Here is a 27836-nt window from a genome sequence, read left to right on the forward strand (position 1 = left end):
TGAAAAATGTCTAAATCTGAATCACTCCTGTGCGATCGGAATTAGAATACATTATAATGCACATCAATAAACCTTCATGAATGCAAAATGGGTAAAGAAAGGGCAATCATAATCATGAACCTACTAGGGAAGAATATGTTTATATTCCATTTTTAGAGGAAAAAACCACTGACAATCACTCGCTAATCACAAACTACTTTTCTCATAATGCCTTCGGGAGAAGACCAAAGTGGAAATACGTTAGAGAGAATTTCATTCTAGGATAATAATGAAACATTTTCCTAAAAAAAAAGATTTCGCCCGACGGTAGACATGGTGAATGAATATTTTTGTTACCATAGTAACTGAATTCTTTTCTAGCTATAAAAGCAGATGAATTGATTTCACATGATCTGCGACAATGATAACAAGCTACCTGCATGCAGTCCTATCTGAGGGCTTGTGAAACGAAGAAACGTTTATAATACTGTATATAATATTTTACCCATAATGCAACAATTAAATCATGTAGTCTTATTGAAATAACATTGAATGGAACAATGAATTACTTTCATATAATCTTTTCAACAATCGTATTACAATGTTTATCAACGAACAGAATGTTTACAGAATAATAATTATGCTTCCAGGCATTCCCGTTTTTTTTTCCAATCAGGATCGAATGGTGTCATCTTAGTGTTATGAACAACATTCACAATCATTTTCCGATTATTATTAGAAAATGTATAGGCCTGTATAACAAGACTGATCTAAAATACATATAGCTGATATGTTCAGCAGATTAATTTCTTTCAATAAATTTGCCATTCTATTTCAATCGTAGTTTTTCTATCGTTTCTGTCATATTAAAACTAACTTTGCGTGAGTTAAGATAATGATTACGCATTTATAGATTGATGGACCTCGATGGGGATACCTCATGTACTTACCAGAGATTTCATAAAACCACAGTTCGGTTCTCTGTTTATTCATCATATACCACATATGTCCGTACTGCGGTTTTATGCCCCCCCCCCTTCGAAGGCGGGCAAAGGACATCACGATATTCACAAGTCCTCAAACATAAACCCGACAATATTTTTTTTGCCATGAAAATGCCTTTGATTGAAGATTTCAGCAATGAAAATTTCTCCTTCGAAAATCCGAGCTCAAGTTAATCTCATCCAGATTAAGTTGGATTGATCGACCTATCTACTGTATATACAGCTCCTGTAAATTTTCTTCCCCTGTTCCCTTACTGTGCTATTTGATTTTGAGCTTGGACCTATACTTCTGCTGTCATGATTTGAATGGTTATAATGCCATTGATAGCTCCATAACAACCAGGGACATGTTAAGTCCCTGTAACAACTGCCTTTGATACGTTTCTCCGTGCCCTTGAAATAATTGCATACAACTATAATGCTGAAAGGACAACTCCACCCTAACAAAAATAAAGAGAAAAATCAAACAAGAATAACAGAAAGTTTCATCAAAATCGGATCTGAAATAAGAATGTTATGACATATTAAAGTTTTGTTACATTTCATCAAACAGTCATATGCACATCCTGGTCAGTATGCAAATGAGGGGACCGATGACATCACCCACTCACTATTTCTTTTGTATTTTACTACATGAAATATGAAATATTTGAAATTTCTCCTCAATGTCATGTGAGCAAAGTTTCATTCCTTCCGTAACATGTGGGATTTGATTGTTTTAACATTTCGTGGTTCAAAGAAGATGGTCATAATTGTCATATCCGTAAAAAATGAAATATTGTATAATTCAAACAATAAAAAAAAAGAAATAGTGAGTGAGTGACATCATCAACTCTCTCATTTGCATATCACTGAGGTGAACATAGAACTGTTTTGGGAAAATAAGCGACATTTTAAAATGCCATAACTTTCTTATTTTACATCCGATTTTGATGAGGTTTTCAGCATTATGCTAGTTTGATTTTTCTTTGTTTATTCTAATCAACAATTTTCTGGGGTGGACTTGACCTTTAACAAGAAAGGAAGTGTAGTTCATCAGCAGAGGTCTTACCCTTTTAAAACTTTGGGGTTTGAATTTTGGATATTCTACCATCATCGAAATATCCAGGAGACTGAGGCAAGAAAGAGAATGATATATATTTTTTTATGAATTTATACTACATTTTGTAATACATTTGGCGGAAGAAAACTGGAAACTCAAATCGGTAAGACATTTTAGGAAATTTGTAGAAATCATCAATATTGAAAAAATAGAAAACAATCAACAAAAGTATCTCTTCATTTTGAGAAAGCTGCATCTCCATTTGGAGATTCATTAAAGTTCACCTATCCCGCTAGCCGTATTTTTTAGTACAGAACTATATAGTTACATTAATTCTGAAGTTCAGGAATCAATCATTCTCCAACCCCAAATGTTCCAAAATAATTAACCATCTAATTTTTAATTCAGGTATTTGATTTTCAATTGCACCCATTTGCATATTTATGTTTTAATAGCAAAATTCTATAATCACTGTGTTATCAATAAAGTCAACCAATATGATGACAGTCTATAACTGTTGCTTATGCATACCTGTACAGCAATTATTTAGCCAATTTCTTGAACTGAATCATTTTGTGTAAATCTCTTCCATGAGACATTGCTTTGCAGCGTATTTTCTAGGATAATGCTTAGTTTTGCTTTCAGACGGTTAACTGTTTCATTCTACCTGGAATTATTTTGACAAAATTTGACAATGTCCAATGGTTTCCTTTAACGCAGTCTAGTATGGCGATTAATTATTTAGGATAAAGTTTATCTGTCATGTGATGAACCATTCTCATTTTGCTCGAGATTGTTAGCATGGTTTTTTTTTAACTTAAACTGACATAAAGCACACTTGAATTGACAGGTTTGACGTCGCATAATGTCGTCAGAATCATGTTTTATTCATGACAAATTAATGCTGGATATAACAGTTCAATCTAACTATCATTTCGTGCTGCTTTTCTAAGGAAACCGAAAGATAAATTTGAATAATTATATGTCGCGATATTCGAAAAAGGGGTATCAATATAGATTTATTGAATTTAGATTTATGCGCTTCAGCCAGATGAAATTAGAAATGAAAATTTGGATAAACTTGGATCGAGTCATCCGATACCTATGGAATTGGTACTAATGGAATTCAAATCATAGAGATATGAAATTCTGGTTTAATTGTTTATTTCAGCGGCATAGCTTGTTATCTAGGCCTATCACCATATCTATGTATCATGATGTGGGGAGGTGATGTGCAACCCCCCCCCCGCGCAGATTTTCTAGGTTCTTATGCATTGATTATTTACTCCTTTATGCTTTAAGTAGCGAGGATATTCGAAGAAAAAAAATAAATAAAATAAGTTTGTTGTTACACTACAATTTTCATACCCTTCATCATAAAAACGAAAATATTCGAAAAAATAATCCAAAGCGATCGCGACAACAAAAAAAACAAAGTTATCCAAACAATGACAGATGATCGTAAATTTTCTGGAAAAATAAACAAAGAACCTCAAACGGAATGAATGCCTCATACAGTCTACATAATTTGAATATCAAATAATCCTTGTTTATATCCATCTCGATTTATGAAAAGAAAAGGGGAAACTCCGTAATGGATCTAGATATTTCATAAATGCACTTGAATGACCACGAATAACAAAGATGACACACTTGCTATATAACTCGGGGTGTTTCGTCATTTTTTTTTTTTAAGTTTGATAGAATAGCTTCAAAGTCGAAATATATTTCTTAAGATCTTCTAACTGATCAGGTCGATTTTTAGAGGGTAGATGTTAGCATGTATTCGAAATTAAACTGACAGAAAACTAGTATGACGTCGTGTATCTGTGCGTGTAATCATGGATGTCAATAGATGACAGTCATCGTTTCAGTTTTTAGACTGGTTTTAAGCCACGATGAAAAGTTGTCCATTGATTGTTGATAAAAGTCATTAGATAAGTAATTAACAGGATGATAGATTTGTGGTTTTGGCAAGATAACATGAAAAAGGAGGCCACCGCAATGAGAATATGGATATTCCCTTATTTTATATTTGCCAGGCATTATCATGTATATCGAGATTAAAATGATCAATAATTCACGTTGTTTCACGAGGTTCCTTCCTCGGATCCTCTGACACAATTTACAACGATTTTTTTTTTAATTTGGCAATCGCCCCTGCACCTCTCTTGCGTTGCAATCATTAATGAAAATCTGAAACGAAATTGGGCTTGTCTATTCAGAAGTAAGTTAAGGAGTAGGAACCCCCCCCCCTCCCCTTCATCCCGATTTCCTGGTCGGTTAGGGTGTGTCCCTATTAAACCAATTATCTGCACGATTGGTAGCGGCCCAATTTATAAATGGGCTGGATAGCGACTCTGATGATGGACGTGTGACTGAGGTACTAAAAATCACAAAGGAGGCCCGATACTCCTATATTTATAAAGAGTGAGCATTTAAACAAGTGTGTTTAAGCGAAATAATTGATGTGAGTCATTCATTCGCCTTGAAGGCTGTTAGTAACTTTGTCCATCAGTGAAAATAAAATTTACTGATTCAGGTCTTAATTCAATAGTTGATTACAATCATTTAATGACAGAATGGAATGGTCAAAGCTGTATAACTCTAAGTAATTCTTCCTCCATATATGGTCTTCTTATAGGTTTATTTTCATTTGGTCAAATGCCAATTCGTCCAATCGCCAACTCGTCTACTATAATTTTGGTCTACCGTCAGTTCGTCCAATATGTACAGGGTCTAACTGCTATTTCGTCCACTCACCATTTGTCTAATAAACAGTTGGTCCAATAGTCATTTAATCCATATACCATTTGGTCTAATTAGACCAAAATGGGCAAAATGAATTAGAATTAAACGAATATTAGACCAACTGGTTATGAGACGAAATGGTCATAGATGAACTGTAGATTAGACGAAGTGATGATTGGACCAAACGGTTATTAGAGTTTTAGACCAAATGGTTGTTAGACGAAATGTTGATGAACGGAATGGCATTAGACTTAATGAAGGTAGACCATGTGGTGAGTGGAAGAGTTAGCAGTGGACGAATTGGCAATTTACCGTCTCCCTATTATATTGTAAATTGGTGGATTGTACTGCCAACGCGGTCCGCCCGCTGGGTGCTCCCTGGTAAACGGTGTTTGGTGAAACTACTCTTCTCTTTTTAGATAGTCAACGGCTTCCGGCTTTTCGAAAAAAATTTGTTGTTTCTTGCCCCCTTCTTACCACAGAGTATACATGTACCCCTCTGTTACATCAGGCATTTTTTAGGATACTTTTGCATGACAAAGTTGACCCGCGTCTTTAAAACTATTTTGAACTATATAGGCCTACTGCATGCCTGTCAGTAGTTAAATAACCTTGACTTTAGCGGTCTGCATTATTTTCGGTATCTGGTTGTATAGACATTGAAATGATGCTTTATTATACCCCTTTCATAAACCCAATTAAAATGAATTAGGCGGCTAATAGCAGCATAATTTGGTCGTAAAATTGGAGGAGGACAAGAGTTATCCGCATTACTCTGATGCTGCTATTACCCGCATAATAGCGGCATCGGGATAAGATTTTGAGTTTATGAACGCATTTCCAAATAATGCGGATAATTGCCATGGTGCGGTCACAAGGTCACCCTTTTCCAACACAACCGCATCGGAGGGGGCGTGTCCAGTTGTCATGGCGATTATCCACCTTTTTCAGGACGGGCGCTCGTAAAAATAATGCGGCTTATTTTTTTCGGAGTTTGTTATGAACGCAATTTTTATTGAATTATCCGCATTACTCTTAGGCGGCTAATTGGAGGATAGGTTTATGAAAAGGGTATAACACACATTGCCCTTTCTCGCTTAAAATCTATCGCCCTCAAAACGTTTGAGCCTCGAAACGGGAGGGTCTAGGTTGCACTCACCGATGACTGGCTCAAAGCCATGGATGATTCCAAATATACGGGTGCTGTATTTATCGATTTGCGAAAGGCCTTCGATACCGTAGATCATCAAATCCTGATTAAAAAAATGAATAATATTGGTATACAAAGCCTAACCGGCCAATGGTTCTATAGCTATTTAACCGGTAGAACATGTCAAACACTCGTTAATCACTCTCTTTCATCTACCAAGGTCACTACATGTGGGGTCCCACAAGGATCATTATTAGGGCCGCTTTTATTTATCATATATGTTAATGATCTTAGCAACAAAATAAAATCAAGTAAACTAAAATTGTACGCTGACGATACAGTACTATATCATTGTAATGCCTCAGTCCGTGAAATTGAATCTACTTTAAACAGCGATCTACTTATTTTAAATCAATGGATGGCTGAAAATAGATTAAGTGTTAACTACGAAAAAACAGTCTGCATGTTAATTGGCAGTCGTCATATGTTATCTAAAGACAAATGCCTGAATATAAATCTAGGCACAAACAAAATCAAACAGGTCAATGATGTTAAATACTTAGGTGTAATTTGTGACGACCAAATCAAATGGAATAATCATATTGATAAAATGATCAAAAAGATGGGTCAAATGGTCGGATTTCTTGGTAGGCTTAGAAGCTTTCTAAACGAAACTATTCTCAAAAAATTGTATAAATTGTCTCCATTGATTATTACTGGAGATCTTAATATACATTTAGATGTCTCTTCATCCCCGCACACTCAGAAATTCAACGATCTCATAGATGGCCATGGATTCTCCCAGCTGGTGACTACACCCACACATGATCATGGTCATATTCTCGACGTTATTCTGGTTCGGAACTCTGACAGGCTGTTGTTTTCCCACCCACGAGTCTTCACAGGAATTTCCGACCACTCCGCTGTAACCTACAAGTTACGCTTCGACATGCCGAAACGGAAAGATGTAACTTCTTCTTCTCGCAATATCAAGGGCATTGATAGAACTGCATTCGCCAACGATATCTCAAGTAGTAACATTATGGCTTCATGTACAGAAGGCGTTGATGATGCTGTCACCCGTTACAATTCAGTACTCTGCAGATTACTTGACACTCATGCCCCAGCCAGGACTCGCAAAGTCAAATCACATAAGGAGAGTCCCTGGTATAACTCTGATATCTCAGATGCAAAGAAGATGCGGCGGAGACTTGAAAGGAGATGGCACAACAACGGCAAGCTCCAAGCAGACCGTCAGTCATTCTGTGCTCAGCGTGACCGTGTGAACTACCTTGTTTCACAAGCCAAGCGCTCATATCACACCAGACTCATCGAGAACTGTGGGAATGATCACAAGAAACTGTTCAACGTTGCAAATCGACTTCTGAACCGGAAACAGTCTGCTCCTCTACCGACTTACACCGATGGTAGTTCGATGGCTGAAACATTTATCAAGTTTTTCCACTCTAAAGTTAATAAAATCCGAAATAGTCTACTTCATAACGTGCCGCCTGAATTAGAGCCAGTCACCTCTTCCCAGCTCGGGTCTTTTCAACATACCAGCGCAGACGAAATTCTTTCCCTTATACGTAAACTGCCTCCCAAATCTTGCCAGTTAGATCCTGTTCCTACAATTCTAGTTAAGGACTGCGCTTCCACTTTTGCCCCAATTATTTGTCAAATTGTTAACCTCAGTATAGATCAAGCTACTGTGCCCTCTGTTTTAAAATCTGCTCTTATTCGTCCTCTGTTGAAAAAACCCTCCTTGGATCGGGAAACCCTGACGAATTATCGTCCAGTTTGCAATCTTCCCTTTCTGTTTAAGATCCTTGAGAGAGTTGTGTTCACTAGACTGAACGATTATTTGTTAGAACACAATTTACTTGACCCTTTTCAGTCGGCTTACCGACCCCACCACAGTGTTGAGACTCTACTCATAAACGTTTCTAGTTTCATATTGCAGAAAATGGACTCTGGATCTACTACAGCAATGGTCCTATTAGATCTGTCTTCGGCCTTCGATACTGTAGATCACAAGATACTTCTGAATACTCTTGCAAGCTTAGGTATCCATGACCAGGCTCTTGAATGGTTTAGATCTTACCTATCATACCATTCACAGTCTGTCGTTCTTGATGGTTTCACATCCTCCTCACAGTCATTAGGTTGTGGAGTACCGCAGGGCTCTGTAGGCGGACCGACCTTATTTTCAATTTACCTACTCGGTCTTCGGCATATTTTTCAAAATCACCCTGTTCATTACCATATATATGCCGATGATATACAGGTTTTCGTCTCTTTTCCTCCGGACCAAACTCAAGCTTCCCAAGCTTTGCGCATTTTGGAAAATTGCATTTCTGCCATTGACACCTGGATGAAATCAAACTCACTGCAACTAAACCACAGTAAATGTGAGTTCATGCTTTTTGGCTCCAAATCTCAATTAAGTAAACTTAACATAGACTCCATCTTCATTGCCGGTAATCCTGTTCCTCTCTCTGATTCATGCCGCAATCTTGGTGTCATTTTTGATTCCCAAATGTCAATATCAAATCAGGTCACAGCTATTTGTAAATCTGTCCGCTATCAATTGCGCAACATTGGTTTCATTCGAAAATATTTAACTCGTTCTGCAACAGAGAAACTTGTGCACTCACTCATTTCCTCACGTCTCGATTTCGGTAATAGTCTTCTCTTTAATATACCTAACTCCAAAATTACCCGACTTCAAAAACTTCAGAATTCAGCAGCTCGCATTGTTTCTCTGTCAAATAAACGTGATCACATCACTCCTGTTCTTAAAGACCTCCATTGGTTGCCCATAAAGGATCGCATAGTTTTCAAAATTCTACTTTTAAAGAAGCTTGATCCAAAGAAAGCAATACATCCAGATGATTTGCCCATTAAGTTAATTCGCGAGTTCGCGGTGGAGTTAGCGTGCCCTCTTACTGACATCTTCAACGCTGTGTTGACTTCCTGTGTATATCCTACCTCCTGGAAATCTTCAGTCATCACTCCGATTCCAAAGAAGTATCCCGTAGCCGATTTTTCTGATCTTAGACCGATTTCAATCACTCCGATTTTCTCTCGCGTGTTTGAAACCTTCTTAACAAAACGTATGATGTCCGACCTTACTCCTCATCTTGATCGTCGGCAATTCGGTAACATTCCTGGTAGCTCAACGACGCACTATCTTATCAGCCTCTTGGATGCTATTCTGAAAGGCCTCGATAAGCCTCGCCATTCAGCCACCTTATGTACTATCGATTTCTCTAAGGCCTTTGATCGAGTGAATCATGGCACCGTTGTTCGCAAACTTATCACTTACGGGATCGATGCCTCAATTATTCCAACTGTGTGCAGTTTTCTGACTGGTCGGTCCCAGTCCGTCAAAGTTGGTGATTTAATCTCGGAAGCTAGAACCTTAACCTGCGGGGTGCCCCAAGGGACCCGGTTGGGTCCCCTCCTCTTTCTAACACTAGTCAATGATGTCTTAGCAAACTACCCAGATCGTTGGAAGTATGTTGATGACATGAGCCTGTTGGATATCCATTGTAATGCTGACCCCTCCTCGCTACAACCTGTTCTTGACCATCTTGAAGAGTGGTGCAAATTAAATGATGTGAAACCGAATCCAAGCAAATGTTTGTCAATGCTTGTATCCTTCAAGCGCACTCAGTCAGCCCAGCAAACCCTGTTCCTTGACCACAGGGCTATCCCCAATTGCACTTCTCAGAAAATCCTCGGAGTTATAGTACAATCAGATTTAAAATGGAATTCACAAGTGTCAGACATGATTTCACGTGCCGGTAAGCGACTGTACATATTGTGTCGGCTACGTCGTTTGGGTGTTTCATGTGATGATCTGGCTCTCATCTATTCGATTTACATCCGACCTCTACTAGAATATGCTTCTCCAGCTTGGTCCACATCAATCTCTCAACAGTTGGCTTCCAGTCTGGAGAAAGTGCAGAAACGCGTGTGCCGTATCATCCTTGGATACCAGTACTCGTATGAAAGCGCTCTTACTCACCTCAATCTCCAGAGTCTTTCTTCTCGCCGTCTCACCCTTCTTGAATCTTTTTCTCTTAAACTGGTTCAATCAGCACGACATTGTGATCTTCTACCTCCAACGCGTCGCCAAACCTCTTGCCGTGAGCTTAGGAACTCACAACACATCACTGTGCCTCGGTGTAGAACTGAAAGATACCGCTCCTCAACTATCCCCTCTGTAGTGCGTCTTCTTAACCAGTTATAGTTATAATTATTTTTATCATGCTTATGTGCAATATGTAGACTGTAATGTCAATTTTTATATGGATGTAATATTTATGCACGTCTCTATTTTTACATTTTATTATCAATGAATGATGCTTATTCTTATCTTTCCCATACTTCCCTTTCTATATTCTTTTCTTTCCTGTCCCTTATTCTCCTCCCTTCTCCTTAACACAACAACTAAATTTTTAATTTTGTAACTTTTTAAGTAATGTGTCATTTAATTGTGTTGTATTATATTATGATTCAGTTTCTGTATGACATGCTGATTTTGTTATTTGTAAAGCAAGCAGTATCAGCCTTGGGGCTGCATGTTTTGTTTTTTTAATAAACCAGCTCAATACAATACAATACTTTTGGTCCATCATATCATCAATGGATCCGCACCCGATTACAACAAATCTCTTATACACCGCTATCAACCTGCACGCACACTGCGATCATCCCAATCTAGTCTCTTGCATATCCCACTATCTAAAAAATCCTGGGGCGATCGAGCCTTTGCTCATGCCGGACCAGCCCTGTGGAATTCACTACCACAGGAGCTGAAGAACTCAAACTCTGCAACATCCTTTAAGGGCAACCTAAAATCGCTTTTGTTCACCAGCAGGTACTAGGTTTGAAGACAGTAATATTTCCTCATTTTTAAATTTGCCCTCTTTTTGTACTTCTCTTAGTTCTCTTTACTTTTATGTCTTACTCTCTTAAGCGCCTTGAGCATTTAATCAAAATGGAAAAGACGCTATATAAATTATATGTATTATTATTAAACTCATTTATAAAACTATCATTCTTCCCCACTTTGATTATGGAGATATTATTTATGGATCGGCCAGTAAATACCTAACGGAAAGACTCCAAAAACTCCAAAATCGTGCTGGTCGTTTAATTTTATATATAAATCGTTCATCTCGCACATCCAATTCTGAAATCCACAATGCCCTTGATTGGAACACCCTGAATACCAGAAGAAACAAACACTTGCTAATTTATATGTTTAAATCTGTAAATGAAATGACACCGATTTACATTTCAGACTGTTTTAAAACGTCTACTCACGAGTATAACTTACGCTTTGGAGACAAGTTATGTACTCTTAAACCTAATACTGAATTCTTAAAAAGAACTTTTGAATATAGAGGCGCCAGCTTATATAATAATCTTCCTGCTAGTGCCCGATCTGCAACAAATTTACATGCTTTCAAAAATCACCTTATGTCACTAGACGCAACGTCTCACCTTACATAATTTTCAAATTGGGATTTCTAAACCTATAGGCCCATTCTGTCCCGGGGGGGGGTCGGGGTTTCCTTTTTTTCTCATCTGATTTTGTTTGTTTGTTTATTTATATTAATTATGTGTAATCGCATGTTATTAACAATTTTAACAATACTTTTTTTAATCAGTATATTGCTAGCATAGTTATGATCATGTCTTTTATCGTTAAGATTGTATAGATTACTCGTGTACACTCATATCTTTCTATTTATTTCTTATTGTTTGCTTGTAAATATAACAGTTCTAATTAGCTTCTTTCTGGACCCCATGGAAGACCAGCAGTGTCGTGCCTGTCACAGCTGAATATGGGTTATCCAGCCGATTCCATTTTGTTGTTTCTCTCACCCTTATATATATATGTATGTATTTGTCTTTTTTATGTATTCTGGATCGGAAAAATAAATACTACTACTACTACTACCCAAAAATGAAAGTCGTAATGTGTTGATCTCTATTCTGGTAAACCATTAAAATTACGTACATCTAAGATGAGCCGTTGCTATGACAACGAGTCATGCCGGCTGCACGTATCTTTCTCGCCACGCCTTGATATCTGCAGCATTTGCTTAGCTGTCCGGGTAACAGGGGACATAACCCTGACTTATATAGTGAATTGAAAAGGAGCAAGAATACAGCTAAAAATATAGCGAGGGAAAAACAAAAGAGAACAATACAAAAACACAAAAACGTGATCACAATGTGAATATTCCCACTCACTATCATCCTAACATCATCCACCACCGACATGCAGGTTGGCATGCAGGCAGGCGGACTGGTATAGGGGTGTGCGGCTGACACCCACAAAACTCATTTGGAAAGTGACTGTATTGCGCTTTTCCACATGCTTAGTTTCATCGAACATCCCTTCGAATCCGGCTGACTTGACTGTTTACACTACGGCAGATGTATCACAAAATTACTCTTTGATTCAAACTTCTATTTTTTTACTCACGTGAAAATTTCTCCGAATATTACGCGTATCTGAATGACCCAGCCCCCGCAATATGATTACCTTATTACCCTTTACTGTGCTGTATACGCAGACGGTCTAAGATATCAGACGATATCGAATGACGACATAAACAGGCGAGAAAATAGGAAGATGTGTTTATTATCTTTGCAGAATTAAGTGAGGTTCGTATTAGAAGGAAGGAAAATGTGTTTAATATCCCTCGAGAAAACACCTTTTAGGATTGTATAGGCGTATTTCAGAAAGAACCCACCAATTCACCGAGCCGCAGTAGTATGGATGGGAATGAATTCAAACAGGTGGGTGATATAATTATCTTTAGACTAAATGGATCAATCCTACAGATAATGTTGGACTACAAAAAATACAAAACAAACGGGCTTTTCAAAGATAAAAGTTGAATTGAATTGAATTTATTAATAAATTTCGTCCACTTGACATGAACATTTTGTTTTACAATTAATGATAACACACAAAAATAATTATAACAGTATATCGTATACATGGTAAATCAGTAATATAAAAATTGTATCAGTATTGAAACAAAAGTGATATTTAAGATGTGAAAGCTTTCCTGATATAGCTTCTATAATCTTGTGAAATTGCATGTTTTCAATGCACTTTTGGTCGGTTTATTGAAACAGCTAGCTTTTTTAAAATAACACATTTTCATTACATCTTTGACATCGAAAAATATAAAACAAACAGTATGTCAGAAATTCCAACGAAAGCTGTACTCTATTAAACCCTTGATTTATCCGTTTTTTAATCATTTTTAAAGCAATTTTAAAAACCCTGGGAAAAGCTTGGGACGTAAGACGAAGAAAAAAAATCATATAACATATTGCATAAACAGTTAAGATCGCCAGTGTACCATTTTGCTATTGGCCAAAACAAGAGAATCCAGTATCTTGGTGTATGTAAGGGGATATGATTTTCCTAAGGGTCCTTATGGTTCCTATGCGATTAAACTTGTTTTTGCGCACATACGATTGTTATCAGCTATCAAACTTAATGTTTTCATAGTTGTTTAGTCTCATCTCGGAATATTTATGTTTTTTCTGACTCATTTTTAGTCACCGCCCCCCCCCCCCCCCCGCCTCAAATCCTGTGAACATGCTATTGTTAACCATGTTACACCTGCATGGGTGTATGAACTGAATTTTGTTTTAGTTGAATTTCGTTTTCTTTATTTTTTTTAAATTTCATTCGAATTTAGGATGTACACAGCTTACATTTTGTTTACTTTGATGAAATAAACACTGACATCACACCTCACGACTAATTCTGTATTTTATTAACAAAAAAGGAAGAATATAAAATAGAAACTCCAAGAGGGGGAGACCAAAGCAGACAATGAAGTAGCAAGTAGATGAGAGTATAGGGAGTTGGATTCAGTGGCGTAAAGGGGGGGGGTCACTTCAATGCACGTATAGGCAAAAATGTCATAAGAGACGCGAGAGGGTGAAGCGATCAAGCAACAATTTTGCCCTTTTTTTAACTGAAACGCTATAGATATACTGATTTAAAAAAATCCTTCTCGTTTTTCTTTGTAATGTAACTCTTTTGGGATGCAATACCCAAATACCACTGATTTTATTAGAGTTATAAAGAGAATGAAAGAGAATTAGCATGATTGGCGAAGAAGAGAGAAAAAGAAGAATGTTAAAAGGAGTCTTTGTATACGAACAAACAGAAGAACCTTTAAGGTTACCCTATCATGGCGCCGCCCCAGTGTGTGGTCATATGCATATTTAATTTCCAAAATTATTCTAAATTGATTACTAATCAGATATGATTCTATTTTTTTTACTTTTATATATAGGATTTTGAACTTTTTCTAATATTCATTTCTAGGGGTGGAAGGTGCATGCATAGATAAAAAAGACAATTTCTTTTGCATGCTAACGTTTTGCACTCGCTGTATTTTCTTTATATTACTTAATCCCCAAAGAAAGAACATATGTATTATGACTCACTTATTTTCTTCATTTTCAGCTATAAAGTCGTCCGTATTTCACCAGAGACCGAAGAAGATCTTTTATGGGTTAAAACATTAGCAGACGTGTGGGAAAACAGGGTAAGTATCGTACATCCATATTCAAGATGCAGCTTATCTCCTTCTAAGCTCAAGATATTGACGAAACCTATGTTGAGCTCACCTAATGCAGCATGAGTGACAATGGAGAAAACATACAATTTCGTAAACAAAACATACTGAGAATTATTGTACTGTATAGGCTACTACTAAACTTGCCATTTTGAAGCAACGTTGCCCATCTGAGCTGAGGTTCTCCGTGGAAAGTGAATTGAGACTTTCCAAACTTTCATAATTTTCTCATTTCGTAACCAATCATGATGAAACTTATTAAAGTGCTTGTCTGTATTCCGTCTCCTCAGAAAAAGTTTATTTTCCCAGGATTTCATTTTCCTTTAACATGTTCAAAAAAAAGAGTGACATTTTCTGAAGTAGAATTGACTTCACCTTGTCCACATAAAAACGCTGTTTGAAATTCTTATGCAATGCTGTCTACTCTGAAATTTACAATGGTTTTTAACAAAAAGTGTTAACTATTAGAATTCAACTTTGTAGTTTCAGATTTAAAACACTTGTATACTGTTAACCCTATCTAGGCCGGGGTATTTTGGGAGTTCATATGGCCGGGGATGGGGGGGGGGGCTCCCAGGCCCCCCCCCCAAGATCTCGGCCGTCGACCGCGCGATCGCGCCGAAAATTGACACGGGGGTTGCCTGGGACATAATCTACAAGATTGTATAGTAATTTATTTCATGCGAAACACTATTAAGTGATTATGCTAATTTATGCGTAATTAGTATGCGAAATCATACTTTTTCCTCTAACTCCCTAAATAAGGCTCCATATGTACTGATTTTTGGTATAGAAACTTTTTGTGGTATTCTTAGCAAGTGTACATGAAAAAAATTGTGATATCGAATCATTTTCTTATGTATTATATTGTTTTTTGCAATTTCTTATGTATTTCTATGTTTTTCGACCTTTTGTTTTTCATTGTTTTTTCAATGAAATTTGTTGGGGACTCTTCTATGATCATAAAAAGCATAAAATAAATACATTTAGACCAGCAAAACTAAAAATAATCATACATTTATGAATTTTGGTTGAAAACACAATTTGCATTGACTTTGTACACGAAATCACGTTTTTGAGCAATTTTCGGTCTGACATGCACTTACATAATGTTGCGTAATTTCGGAACCACATACCCGAGTGACGCGAAATTGGTCTCGAAAGTTGCGCAAGACTTGAAAGTAAAAAGTCAGCGAGCGGCGCGGTCAAAAAAATTCGCGCGGCGAAAATATCGCGGGATTCGTTGAGGGGGGAGGGGCCTCGGAGGCCCCCCTCCCCCGGCCGAGATAGGGTTAAGAAACTACTGTGAAATCCACATTGTAAACAGCGTTGTATAACTATAACTTTGCAAAGTCCACGCCCATTCCGGCCTCATTGAACCAACATATTTAATTTTGAGTACAATTGACCATGTTTAATGTAAAATGTCTCGAAGTTGAAGATGTCTTATATACACCCGGGAAAAAATTACATTTACCAGATGAAATTTGATAGCTTAGAATTATCCACCTGAACGTGGATTAGATTGACAACAGCTATATTTACATGCGATGCGATAACGTACACTCGAGGAAGTTCCATAGTTATACCATTTATTCGGACTCAAGGTCATATTCGCCATCTTTCTAGCACTGCAGATTTTTGAAATTGTACAGGTATCTTTAAAAAATGGTTCATGGAATAATTCCAGTTTATTAGCTTCATAATTCCAGTTTATTAGCTTCATCGTGGCCCCGTCACACAAAAAATTACGATTGATCCAATCAATCACAACTATGGACGGCCAGCAACGTCAAAGTCTATTATGCATGTTTTGTTCAAAATATTATGATAAATATTCATTCATTCATTGTTTTGAAAATTCAGTGTGCTTTTCTTTGCTTACTAAGGATATTGTGCGAATTTCCTGCAGAAAAAAAAATTATGACACTGTTGGATTTCCATATAGAGTTATGATTGATTGGATCAATCGTAACTCTTTGTAAGACGGGATCCGGATCTGCAGTTAGAGTAAAATAATGAGAAAAATCAGCTCATACCTACAGCTGATTAATCACCTGTTTATACATTGTGACGTCAGCGCGCAAATGATAAAATATGCGCAGATCATTATGCGCACAAACATAACTGAGGACGTCAAATAAGGAAACTTATAAAATACAAGAAAGAAATCTTTACCACTAATTTAACCATGACAAAGCAGGAAGCCATTGTACAAAGGAAAAAAAAAACATTATTATAGCTACCCACTTCGATTGACTTTGGTTAATTTGGATATGGCGCTATATAGGGAAAATACCCAACAGCGCTTTTTCAATTTCTGGGGATTCCCCTTTTTTCAGTTCCAGAATCGATACAATAACGTACATGTATGTGTCTGATATCTCACCAAGTTTACATTGTTTATCTGTGTCATATTTCTGATTTTAAAAATGGCGTTTATTTGTTTCGTTTTATCGATTTATTAGTTGGGGGAGTTGTTTGGTTTGGGGGATTACATTACATTTCTACTCTGCAGTAAACATTATTTTGAGATTAAACATATTCATCATTTTTGCCATTAAATGGCTCACTGTCTTATGCGAAAGTAAAATACATAAGAAAGTTAGATTACATATGGTATTTTTCTTTCTTTCTGGCGATTCCGCTTGAAACTTCTAAAATTGCTTTCAAATATTTTTGATATTTTGGGTTATATGCCCATCATTGATTTCAAAGTTATCTTTTGCCAATAGCTACACAAGAAAGTTAGATTACATATGGTATTTTCTTTCTTTCTTTCTGGCGACTCCGCTTGAAAATTCTGAAATTGCTTTCAAATATTTCTGATATTTTGGGTGATATGTATCTTTGTATCTTTTGTTTGTATCTTTTATATGTTAATTGAAATTGTGAGTGCTTTGGGCCATTTGGGAAAAGCGCGTTACAAATGTTGAGTATTATTATTATTATTATTATCATTGATTTCAAAGTTATCTTTTGCCAATAGCTACACAAGAAAGTTAGATTACATATGGTATTTTCTTTCTTTCTTTCTGGCGACTCCGCTTGAAAATTCTGAAATTGCTTTCAAATATTTCTGATATTTTGGGTGATACGCGTTTCATTCATTTCAAAGTTATCTTTTGCCAGAAGCTACACGTCACATTTAATCATTTGAAAGCAGCGAGGAAAAATGAAATGAAAGAAGCGCACTACGTCATCCTTGGCTTCACCCGGGGCTTCACCTTGATTAGAAACAATGGGATTGAGCTGGATAGAAATGTAGCATATGCATGAAATTCGGCTATTCGTTAAAATTCGTTTGAAAATTTGTTTATTTAAAGCGAAATGATATTTAAAAAAATATGTCAATCGATCAAGGCTGTACTTTTACATGGACATTTGGATGTACGTAACAGGGAGGAGAGGGTTCGGACCCCTCTCCCCCCCCCCGAAATTTTCAATATTTCAAACTTCTTTTCTGTTGCGTTTTTATCAAAAGCCTCTCCCCCATCTTTCTCTCTCTCTCACACACACACATACACCCACATACTCTCTCTCTCGTATGTAGTTAGTGTACATGTTTGTTGTTTGTCAATGTCTTACATTATTCCTGCCCATCTAGAAGAAAAATCCACACTTTACATTTTATAAAATGTGCACTCCAAGTCATGCATATTGTTAAGACATTTGGCAGTGCGCTTGTTATCATGGTAGTCTACAACGAATTCATCATCCCGAATGGTTTGAAATTGCGGTTAATGCATCTGTTAAAAGACGTAAAAGGGGGGATAATTTCCATGAAGACACTGTGAAAATGATCGTAATTATTTTAATGATTGTCAGCAGTGTCTAAGACAGTCGTTTATTGGCATTAAGAATATGAAGAAATAACTCTGAATAGAGAGCCAAGTTAAGTGTCATTACAGGAGAGAAAGTTTCTTATATCCAGTATCTGCCTAATATTCAGGACATTATATAGTGCAATTCCGGTGATAATGTGAGTTTCTAATGGCATGACCCCTTCTCTCCTTACCACTTCCCGTAGCTGGATATTGAAGAACCTGTCGTTTAATTTTAGATGATTCTATAAATCTGCACATCTATCCACCTATCTATCTAGCTAAGTAGCTAGCTATCTCTTAATACCCATCTCCCTTCTTCACCTTTCCTCATCAGTTTCCCTCATTCTACTTTCCTTATTAACTCATGGAATTTTTTTTCGTGATAATATTCTTTGAATTTATTTTGTTAAAATCATTCAAATTGTATGACTAATACACTGAAAATATAGCAACAAATCCATGAAGTGAGATGATTATTAAGAATATACTAGTACCAGAAATTATAAAATAACTATTCGTATCAAATAATCATTTAGAATGGCACATTCATGATATTATGCAAGTGAAATTGCGCAAAAAATACTTCCATATCAAAATTCTACATGAAATGACACTGATTGAATAAGTCAATTAAAAGAAAGAATACATTGGCAAACTACTAACATAGAATAATGATATATTTTGATATATGACATGCTTTTATATAACTTCCTTATTTTATACCATGTCAGGTTGATATATGGAAGCACCCGCGATTGGTCGATAGTCCTGTTGACGTCATGGTAGCCCCTCACTGGCAGACTGAGTTCTTCGACGTTCTCAATGATCAGGGCATTGGATACACAGAAATGGTGAGTGCTAATTTGTGTTTCTTAATTTCGAACAGAAAAATATTAAGTGAATGAAAATGATATCTCGATATTTATTTTAGGAAACGCCCTGGATGAATAATTTATTTTGTCCATCACAGCATTGTATCCTCAAAGTATGATAAGTCAGTTAGTCAGCTGATTAACAAATCTATTGATTGATTAAGTGTTTACAAGTGAGGTGGAACGTAGGCGTGATTATGTGTATTTTATACGTGTGGGAGCGGGAGTGTGTGTGCGTTTGGTGTGTATGTGTGGGTGTGTGAGTGATGTGGTGTGTACTGGTAGGCCTATGTGTGGATGTTGTGTTCAGTGAGAGAGGGGGCTGACTTGCCCACTTTGGCAACCGAGGACTTCCACATGTTCGCCCCATTCAAAACGTGGACAGATTGGTCATTAATTCACAATGATAAAAGATGTCTTTGGTCGCAAATGAAAATTCAATAAGGTCTTTGGTAGCGTGGTAAAAAAATAATAAGATCTTTGGTTAACCACATTCTCACACAAAAATCTTCGGTTATTAAAATTACTTTCCTATCAAGGGAGTCTTCGATTACCATGTTTCCGATGTGTCCGTGGTTGTGGGAGGGGGGGTTGCAGGTTATGGATGTGATTTTGTCTGAGAATTGTTATGAGGGGGTGGGCACTAGCGTACCTACGCGGGGGCAGTGTGCCCCCCTGACTAGCCACAACCCATGCAAAAGACGTATCCCTGCCCCCCCCCCCCCTGACGAGCTTGAAAGACATTTTTTGTCCTCCCTGACAAGCTTGAAGACCTCTATTGCCCCCCTGACGCCCTTGAAGACTTTTTTTTTGCTTGTCAATTTTTTTTTCTGGTAAGAAATCCTTTATTTGTGATTGAAGACTTTTTTTTTGCTTGTCATTTTTTTTTGGCGGACGGTTGCCCCCCCCCCCCTTTGGAAAATCCGAGGTACGCCCCCGGGGGAGGGGGCTAATACAGTGGATCTATGTATTGGTGTAAGACGATGTGATTATTAGTTTGTCTTATGTTTAAAGACACATTTCTTCTCGGGACAGGTAATTAATAACCATACGCTTGCGGGACTTGTCCATTATTTATTGTAATCGGGGCATCGGCAAAAATACAAAACAAAAAAAAAATTTACAATTTCTTCATAAATCATATTCATCCTGAAACAAAAAAAAGAGGATCTGTCAGGGCAATCAGCATGTAAAAGCTCGCATCAAGAATGGAATTACTTTTCATTAAAAACTGTCAAAAGTTACAAGTTTTGACGATCATTATTTGGGGCATCTCGATTAAAGATGTCGTCGCGTTAAAAATGCAGACACATTAAGCATGTCCTGAAGAGGCTAGCTATCTCTCACAGTCGGATGTATCCGTCTGTCAGTCGATATCAACTGATTTACTTCCTAACTAATCGAGTGACAAGTTAAGAGTTGATTAGAATCCAGTTTGATGATTTTACTCCTCTGTCTATTTTGTATCTCTCACACTCTTCTGATCACGATTTGATGCTAAGTATATCGATCCTCGCATTCTTCTCTCTCTCTCTCTCGCTTTCTATCTCTTTGTCATTTTCATCCTGTTTCCTCTCCTTTTCTCACCGTTTAACAATTGGATGGAATAAAATCCAATAATTTTCCGCAAAGGAGATTCATTTTACAGAGGTTGGATTACAGTTACATGAATATTCGTAGAAATGTAAAATTACAATGTGAACATACAATGTTGGTTTTTATAATTCATATTATCGAGTTAACACTTTGTCTTCTCTCTCCCTCTCCTTTCATTTTCTCTCATTTCTCCTTTCGCTTCTTATTTTCCCTCGTGATGCTAATACCCTAATTTTCTGTTTTCCCATTTTCACCCTCTATGACCCTACTACCCCCATCTCACCCTCTCCCCTCTCTCTCTCCTTACCCCTCCCCTCTCATAATCCGTCTTTCTTTTTTCTTTCTTTTTTCTCCCGCTCTTCATTCGTTTTTTCTCAATTTTTCCCATTCCTTAGATGCCCTCTTTCCCTATACAATTACTTCCCAAATAGAAATCACATTTTTATTTGGGTGCTTCCTTTTGATTTTCCCTAGGGGCGGTTATGTACAATAAGTCCCAATAGATTTGGTTGTCTTTATAATTTGCCATTATTTTCTAAATTAACTGGTAAACGGTGTCATCTGAGCAAAGTATCTTGAAATGAATCTGAACTGGTTATTTTCAAATCTGCTTCTTTCTTGAAAACACATTTACAAATCCTGCAAAAGCCTCATCAGTCTGTTAACAATCCTGAAATCGATTCGATATCGGCAATGGTAAATTGCGAATTCGTCCACTCACCACATGGTCTACCTTCATTTAGTCTAATGCCATTCCGTCTATCAACATTTCGTCTAACAACCTTTTGGACCAATAACCATTTGGTCAAATCATCACTTTGTCTAATCACCAGTTCGTCTATTACCATTTCTTCTAGATCAGTTGACCTAATATTCATTTTCTTTTCCTTCATTTTGTACAATTAACACTTTTAGTTTATTTAGACCAAATGGTATATATGGACTAAATGGCTATTGGACCAACTGGTTATTATACGAAATGGCATTAGACTAAACGAAAGTAGACCATAATGGTCGATATGGTGAGTGGACGAACTGATGGTAGACCAAATGATAGTAGACGAGTTGGTAATTGGAAAAATTGGCATTAGACGAATTGGAAATAAACCTTGGCAATGACGTCGTCATTCACATGAAATGCGCTTTTTGGCTTTCTATTTTTTTAAGTAATACAAATGCAGCCTTCATTGTTTGTTTGTTTTTTCAGTCAGACTCTACACATTTTATATGTTTTCCTAAGAGTATAATTTGAACTAACAGTTGATAATATAATGTTTCACTGTGTCTGACGGCCGTTCTCATTATGATATAAAAGTCTGTTCCTTTGTATATCATTATTTTTGGCAGATTCTGTTTCCACATACCTGGCGTAGTTAATGATATCAATTTTGAGTACAGAAGTTTTTTTTATTATTTAGGTTATCCAGAGAACATTGTTTATCATTTAACTAGTTTTCTACTCAAATAAAAGAAAGTGTGAAAGGGGAAAGAGGGTAAAAGTTGGAGGAAAAAAATTAAATATAAAAAGAAAGAAATGCAATCCTTATGCATACAGTCATATTTTTGGGGACGGGACTATAATGATACTTTGAACTGGGATGGCTGAAAATCAGACTAGACTTATCACGATATTCATCAACAGATGAATTTTCCTGTCTTTATCATTTCTTCACTCTTTATTCTTAATATCCCCATTATTTATGCAGATTTTTGCACTTTCTGAGTTTATTGATTACATAACTTTGGATTAAAAGATCATTGAATTAATTGAGTTATTTATGCTTGAACACTTAAACGAATACATTATCTTAATCTAATTGTCATTTAATTATCAATATGTATCAAATACCTAAGCAAGAGGCCTATTTTCAAAGATGAATAGTGATCGAATGAATAACTTAATGTATAACTAAAATGAGTAACTGAATAAGCCAATTAAAAAGTTAATTACTGCTATTAAATAGCAACCTTACCCTTTTGGCTTACCCATGAGTGAACCAGATCGGTCAAATTAACATTTCAAACAGTTCAGCAACTGCACGGTACCATGATATTCTACGGGAGCAAGTTATCAAGAGGATGAATTTAGAATAAAGAAAGAGGTCATCTCTTCATCTCTTTTTTAACTCTTTCTTCTTCTCTCTTTGTTTCTTTTTTCTCTCCTCCCTTTTCATCACTTGAAAAATAATGGGAATGGTTACCCTCCTCCTTTTATCACTGCCCCCGACTCCGGCCCTGACTCTATCCATTCAGGCTCGAGCACAGGAATATTGATATAAATTGGTTGATAATCACTGTAGTGGTATCAGTTTCAATACTGGTATTATTAATAAAGTAGAGGTACTATTAGTATAGTAGTAGTAGCAGTAGAAGTAGTAGTAGTATTAGTAGTAGTAGTAGTAGTAGTAGTAATAGTAGTAGTAGTAGTAGTAGTAGTAGTAGTAGTAGCAATAGTAGTAGTAGTAGTAGTAGTAGTAGTAGAAGTAGTAGTAGTAGTAGTAGTAGTAGTAGTAGTAGTAGTAGTAGTAGTAGTAGTAGTAGTAGTAGTAGTAGTAGTAGTAGTAGTAGTAGTAGTAGTAGTAGTAGTAGTAGTAGTAGTAGTAGTAGTAGTAGTAGTAGTAGTAGCCTCGTAGATGTTTTTGTAGTAATAGCCTATGTAATAGTCGTTGTACAAGCGTGTATCCTTATAAAGGAAAGGGGGTAACCATTGTTGGAACCCTTTTTTTAAGAAGTCCCCTATGCATTTTAGAGACGAAATGAGTGGAAATATTTATAGTACAATATGTTTGTTTGATCATTTATTTTCCATAATCATATAAAAAAAGTCCATTACAATACAAATTAAATACATGCAATAATATACATTCATAAAAGTAAAATACATATAAACAGTTTACAGAATGCCTTTCAATGAAAACAAGAAAGGATAAATACATGCTAAATTATTTGAAAATGAAAAAAAAAAACTAAAGTAAGGCCATGTGGCCCTGTAAAATAAGTTCCCTTATATCTATATTTAATACAATTAACTATATGTGTTACTGAAAGACATGTTTACAAAAAAGAAACAAAAATGAAATGTGTCAGAGGAACATAGACAAAAAAAATATGGCAATAACAGTATGCACTACTTGGGGTACATGTACATGTCAGTATTTGGATAAAAAGAATATTTTCAAATGTTTTTTAAATGAGTTTTGGTTATTACAAAGAGATATATAATTTGGTAATGAATTCCAAATGACTGGAATACTATCGAGGACATTTTTCTTCATACATAAATAAAACTTTCCAACGATGAAAATTATATCGATTTCTTGTATTGTAATTATGAACATTAATATTTGAAGAAAACATAGTAGAAATATTATATGGAAGTAAATTGTGAAAATACAAGTAACCTAACACTGCTGTTTGATACTGATATAAATCACTTATATTCAAAGTTTTGAGTTTTATGAAGAGAGGAGCAGAATGGGCAAGGTAATGGCTGTTGGTGCAAATTCGCAAAGCTTTTTTTTGTAATCTAAATAAGGTGTTTATTTTTAACTTACTACAATTACCCCCAAACGCTGACACAATACGATAAATATGGTAATATAAGAGCCTTATATAATGAAAACAAAGAATGATTTGAAAGATAGTATTTAAGCTTAAATAAAATACCTATACATCTGGATACTTTGCAAATAACATTGTTAACATGGGTATCCCATTTTAGATTACAGTCGATATAGATTCCAAGAAAATTTACAAAATTTACCCTCTTTAGAGGAATGGAGTCAATGGAAATGGTAATGCCAGTCAACGTGTTTGAAATATCAGATAAGTTATGTAAAGAAAATATCATGAAATTGGTCTTCTTTTTGTTTATGAGGAGTCTATTAGCTTTAAACCAATTACACACTTTAGTCAATTCGAAATTAAAGTTTTGTTCTAAGTTTGAAAGGTTAGGTTGCGTATAAAATATTGTTGTGTCATCTGCATACATTGTAAAATTAAAATTACCAGAGGATTTAACTATGTCATTTACATATATCAAGAAAAGCAAGGGGCCGAGAATAGACCCATGAGGAACTCCATTATTTACCATAAAACGATCCGATGAATATTCATAAAAAACAGTATATTGATATCGGTTTTGTAAATAACTCTGAAACCATTGATGTGCTATGCCCCTTACACCATAATATTTAAGCTTATATAAAAGAATGTCATGATTCACAATATCAAAAGCTTTGGAAAGGTCCATAAACAGACCTATTCCAAAGTTGTTATTTTTTATGGCTGCAATTATTTTGTCTTGTAAATTAATCAAAGCATGTATAGTTGAATGATTTGAACGGAAACCATATTGACTATTAACAATATAATTATTATTATTCAAGTAAGAATAAAGACGTTTATGCATACACTTTTCTAATATTTTTGACAGAGAAGGTAAAATTGAAATAGGTCTGTAATTTTCAAAATTACGACAATCATCTTTTTTTATAAATAGGAACAATTTTAGCAATTTTCAGTTTGTCTGGAACAATTCCAGTAGCTAAGGATTGATTAAAAATGTGTGTAACTGGTTTAACAATTGAATAAATAATCTTCTTTAAAACAACAGTGCTAATAGAGTCAAACCCACATGACTTAGTGTTTTTTTAGTGTTTTACAAGTTTCAATAATTTCACTTTCATTTACTGGTGTTAAATATAACGAAACACCACTTGGAGTTGTCAGATAATCTTTGAAATCAGAAAATAGATAACTATTGTCTTGAAGTAATAAATCAATAGCCTTGGCACATGAATTAATGAAATGATTATTAAAATCATTCGCAATTTGCTGTGGATCATCAACACGTTTATCATCAAATATAAAATACTTAGGAAGAGATTTTTTTGTTTTCTCAATATGTTATTCAGTACAGACCATGTGCCTTTGACATCATTATGATGACTGTTCAATTCATTGGAGTAAAATGATTTTTTGGCGTTCCTCAAAATCTGATTCACTTTGTTTCTAAAGTTTTTGTATTTATTTTCATGAGATAAAGAACGATTATTCAAAAATATTTTGTAAAGCTTATTCTTTTTCATAATATAATATAATATAACGTAAAATTTCAGGAGTGATCCATGGTTTGCGGATGTGATGTTTCTTATCGTTACATTTAACATAAGGTAAATGTTTGTCAAATGCATTTAGTAATTTGGATAAAAACAACTCATAAGATTCATTTACATCAGAACAACAATATATTGAAGACCAGTCTGTAACATACAATTCTGCAATCAATGAATCAATACCATCTTTCGTAATCTTGCGAGATATTTTAGAATTACATGCATCGTTTGAATTATATTCGATTTGAGAGAGATGAAAAATTGGCAAGTGGTCAGAAATATCCACACTAAAACTTCCACTATAATTTATACAATTTATAACATTGGTAAAGATATTGTCAATTAGAGAAGTAGTATTGGCAGTAATACGAGTCGGACTTTTAATGAGGGGTATGAGACCATAAGAAGAACTGATACTCAAAAAATTGGCAGCATCAGAATTATTAAGATGTTTTAAGATGTCGATGTTAAAATCCCCAGCAATATACAAATTGCAGTGTTCACATTTAAGTTTACATAACATGTATTCATAAAATTTAAAGAACTCGTCAACATTACCACTTGGTTTTCTATATAAAACTCCAACTGTAGTTTCGATGTTATAAAGATTTAAGACATCAATAAATAAATATTCATAATCATTAACCTCATTCTCATAAACAATATTTCTTATTCGGTATTTTACCTTATTTGATACAAAAAAACCTACACCTCCTCCTCGACCAAAGACCCTGTTGGAATTCAAAAATGTATAGCCTTCCAGCTCAAAAGGTAAAAGTGGTATATCAGTAATCCACGTTTCAGAAACCGCAATAATTGAAAAAGATATATGAATTGTTGATATAAATTCTGAGATTTTTTCAAAGTTTTTCTGAAGACTACGAGCATTTATATGCAGTATACTCAGCCCAAGATGTTTATGAACCTTCATATTAAACTCATTTGGTGTGTAAGTAGAAGTACTTGTGTTTACAAAATTAAACATATTTAAGTCTGGATCAATATCTATTAACGGATTCATATAAAAAAAAATGCAAGAATTCATGTTTTCCAATGAGTATGTTTAAATTAAGTTGCAGATATATGTTCATGAATACTGACTGGTGAAGATAAATACATAATTGATCATGTTCCTCTGACATACATTCAAATATACAAAAACGGAATGAAAAAGGGTACATACTATCAAGAAAAAAAAGGACAGAAAACAGGTTATTAAAAAAGTACATTAAAAAGTGAGACTCTGAAAGCATTATTAGCTTTGTAAAAGTTCCGTAGGAAGGGTGAAATCAAGTATCATCCATCCAGGAAAAGGTTAAAATTAGTTTACCATGTTCTTCCTCATGTCATCTCTGTTCTCTTGTATTATAATCATAATTATAATCATTTAAGTTGATCTTTGCTATGAATGACCTTAGTGCCCACTCCTTTGTCTTTGAACAGGGCGATTATACGGCCATCTGAGCTCCACGCACTCTCTACAACAGGGCAAGATTTAGCATGATTTAGTAATTCCTGATTTCGAGATGTGAGGTCCTCTACTATCGACTTATTATGTCCTTTTAGTCTGCGCCTATTTCTAAGTATCTCCTGTCTTTTCCTGTATGTCTTAAACTTTACTATGATACCCCGTGGTATCTGCCTGCCTTCTTTTTCTCTCCTTTTCCCTACTCTATGACTCCTTTCAATATCTTCTAGTCGTAGGTCTACATGTAGAATATTATTTGCGATATCTATTATGATATTATCAGTGTTTTCTCCGTTTCTTTCATTGCAACCGAAAACCCGAATGCAGTTCCTTCTGGAACTGCGTCGTTTTTTTTCTAAAGATAATGCATGTATATATTTCTCTTGAAAATGTG

The 27836-nt window shown here is 35.6% G+C and overlaps 1 protein-coding gene across 1 annotated transcript in view; it reads left to right on the top strand.

The window, feature by feature from the left end:
* The window catches only part of LOC121419014 (carboxypeptidase B-like), a 46488-nt gene that overhangs the window by 6560 nt on the left and 12092 nt on the right, over positions 1–27836 (top strand). The window contains exons 2-3 of the mRNA XM_041613272.1: positions 14451–14532; positions 19121–19240. Coding sequence (XP_041469206.1) covers positions 14451–14532; positions 19121–19240 — 202 coding nt within the window. The remainder of the gene's footprint in view (positions 1–14450; positions 14533–19120; positions 19241–27836) is intronic.

This window comes from Lytechinus variegatus, chromosome 7 (genome assembly GCF_018143015.1).
Source record: "Lytechinus variegatus isolate NC3 chromosome 7, Lvar_3.0, whole genome shotgun sequence".
In the NCBI taxonomy this organism is placed as follows: domain Eukaryota; kingdom Metazoa; phylum Echinodermata; class Echinoidea; order Temnopleuroida; family Toxopneustidae; genus Lytechinus; species Lytechinus variegatus.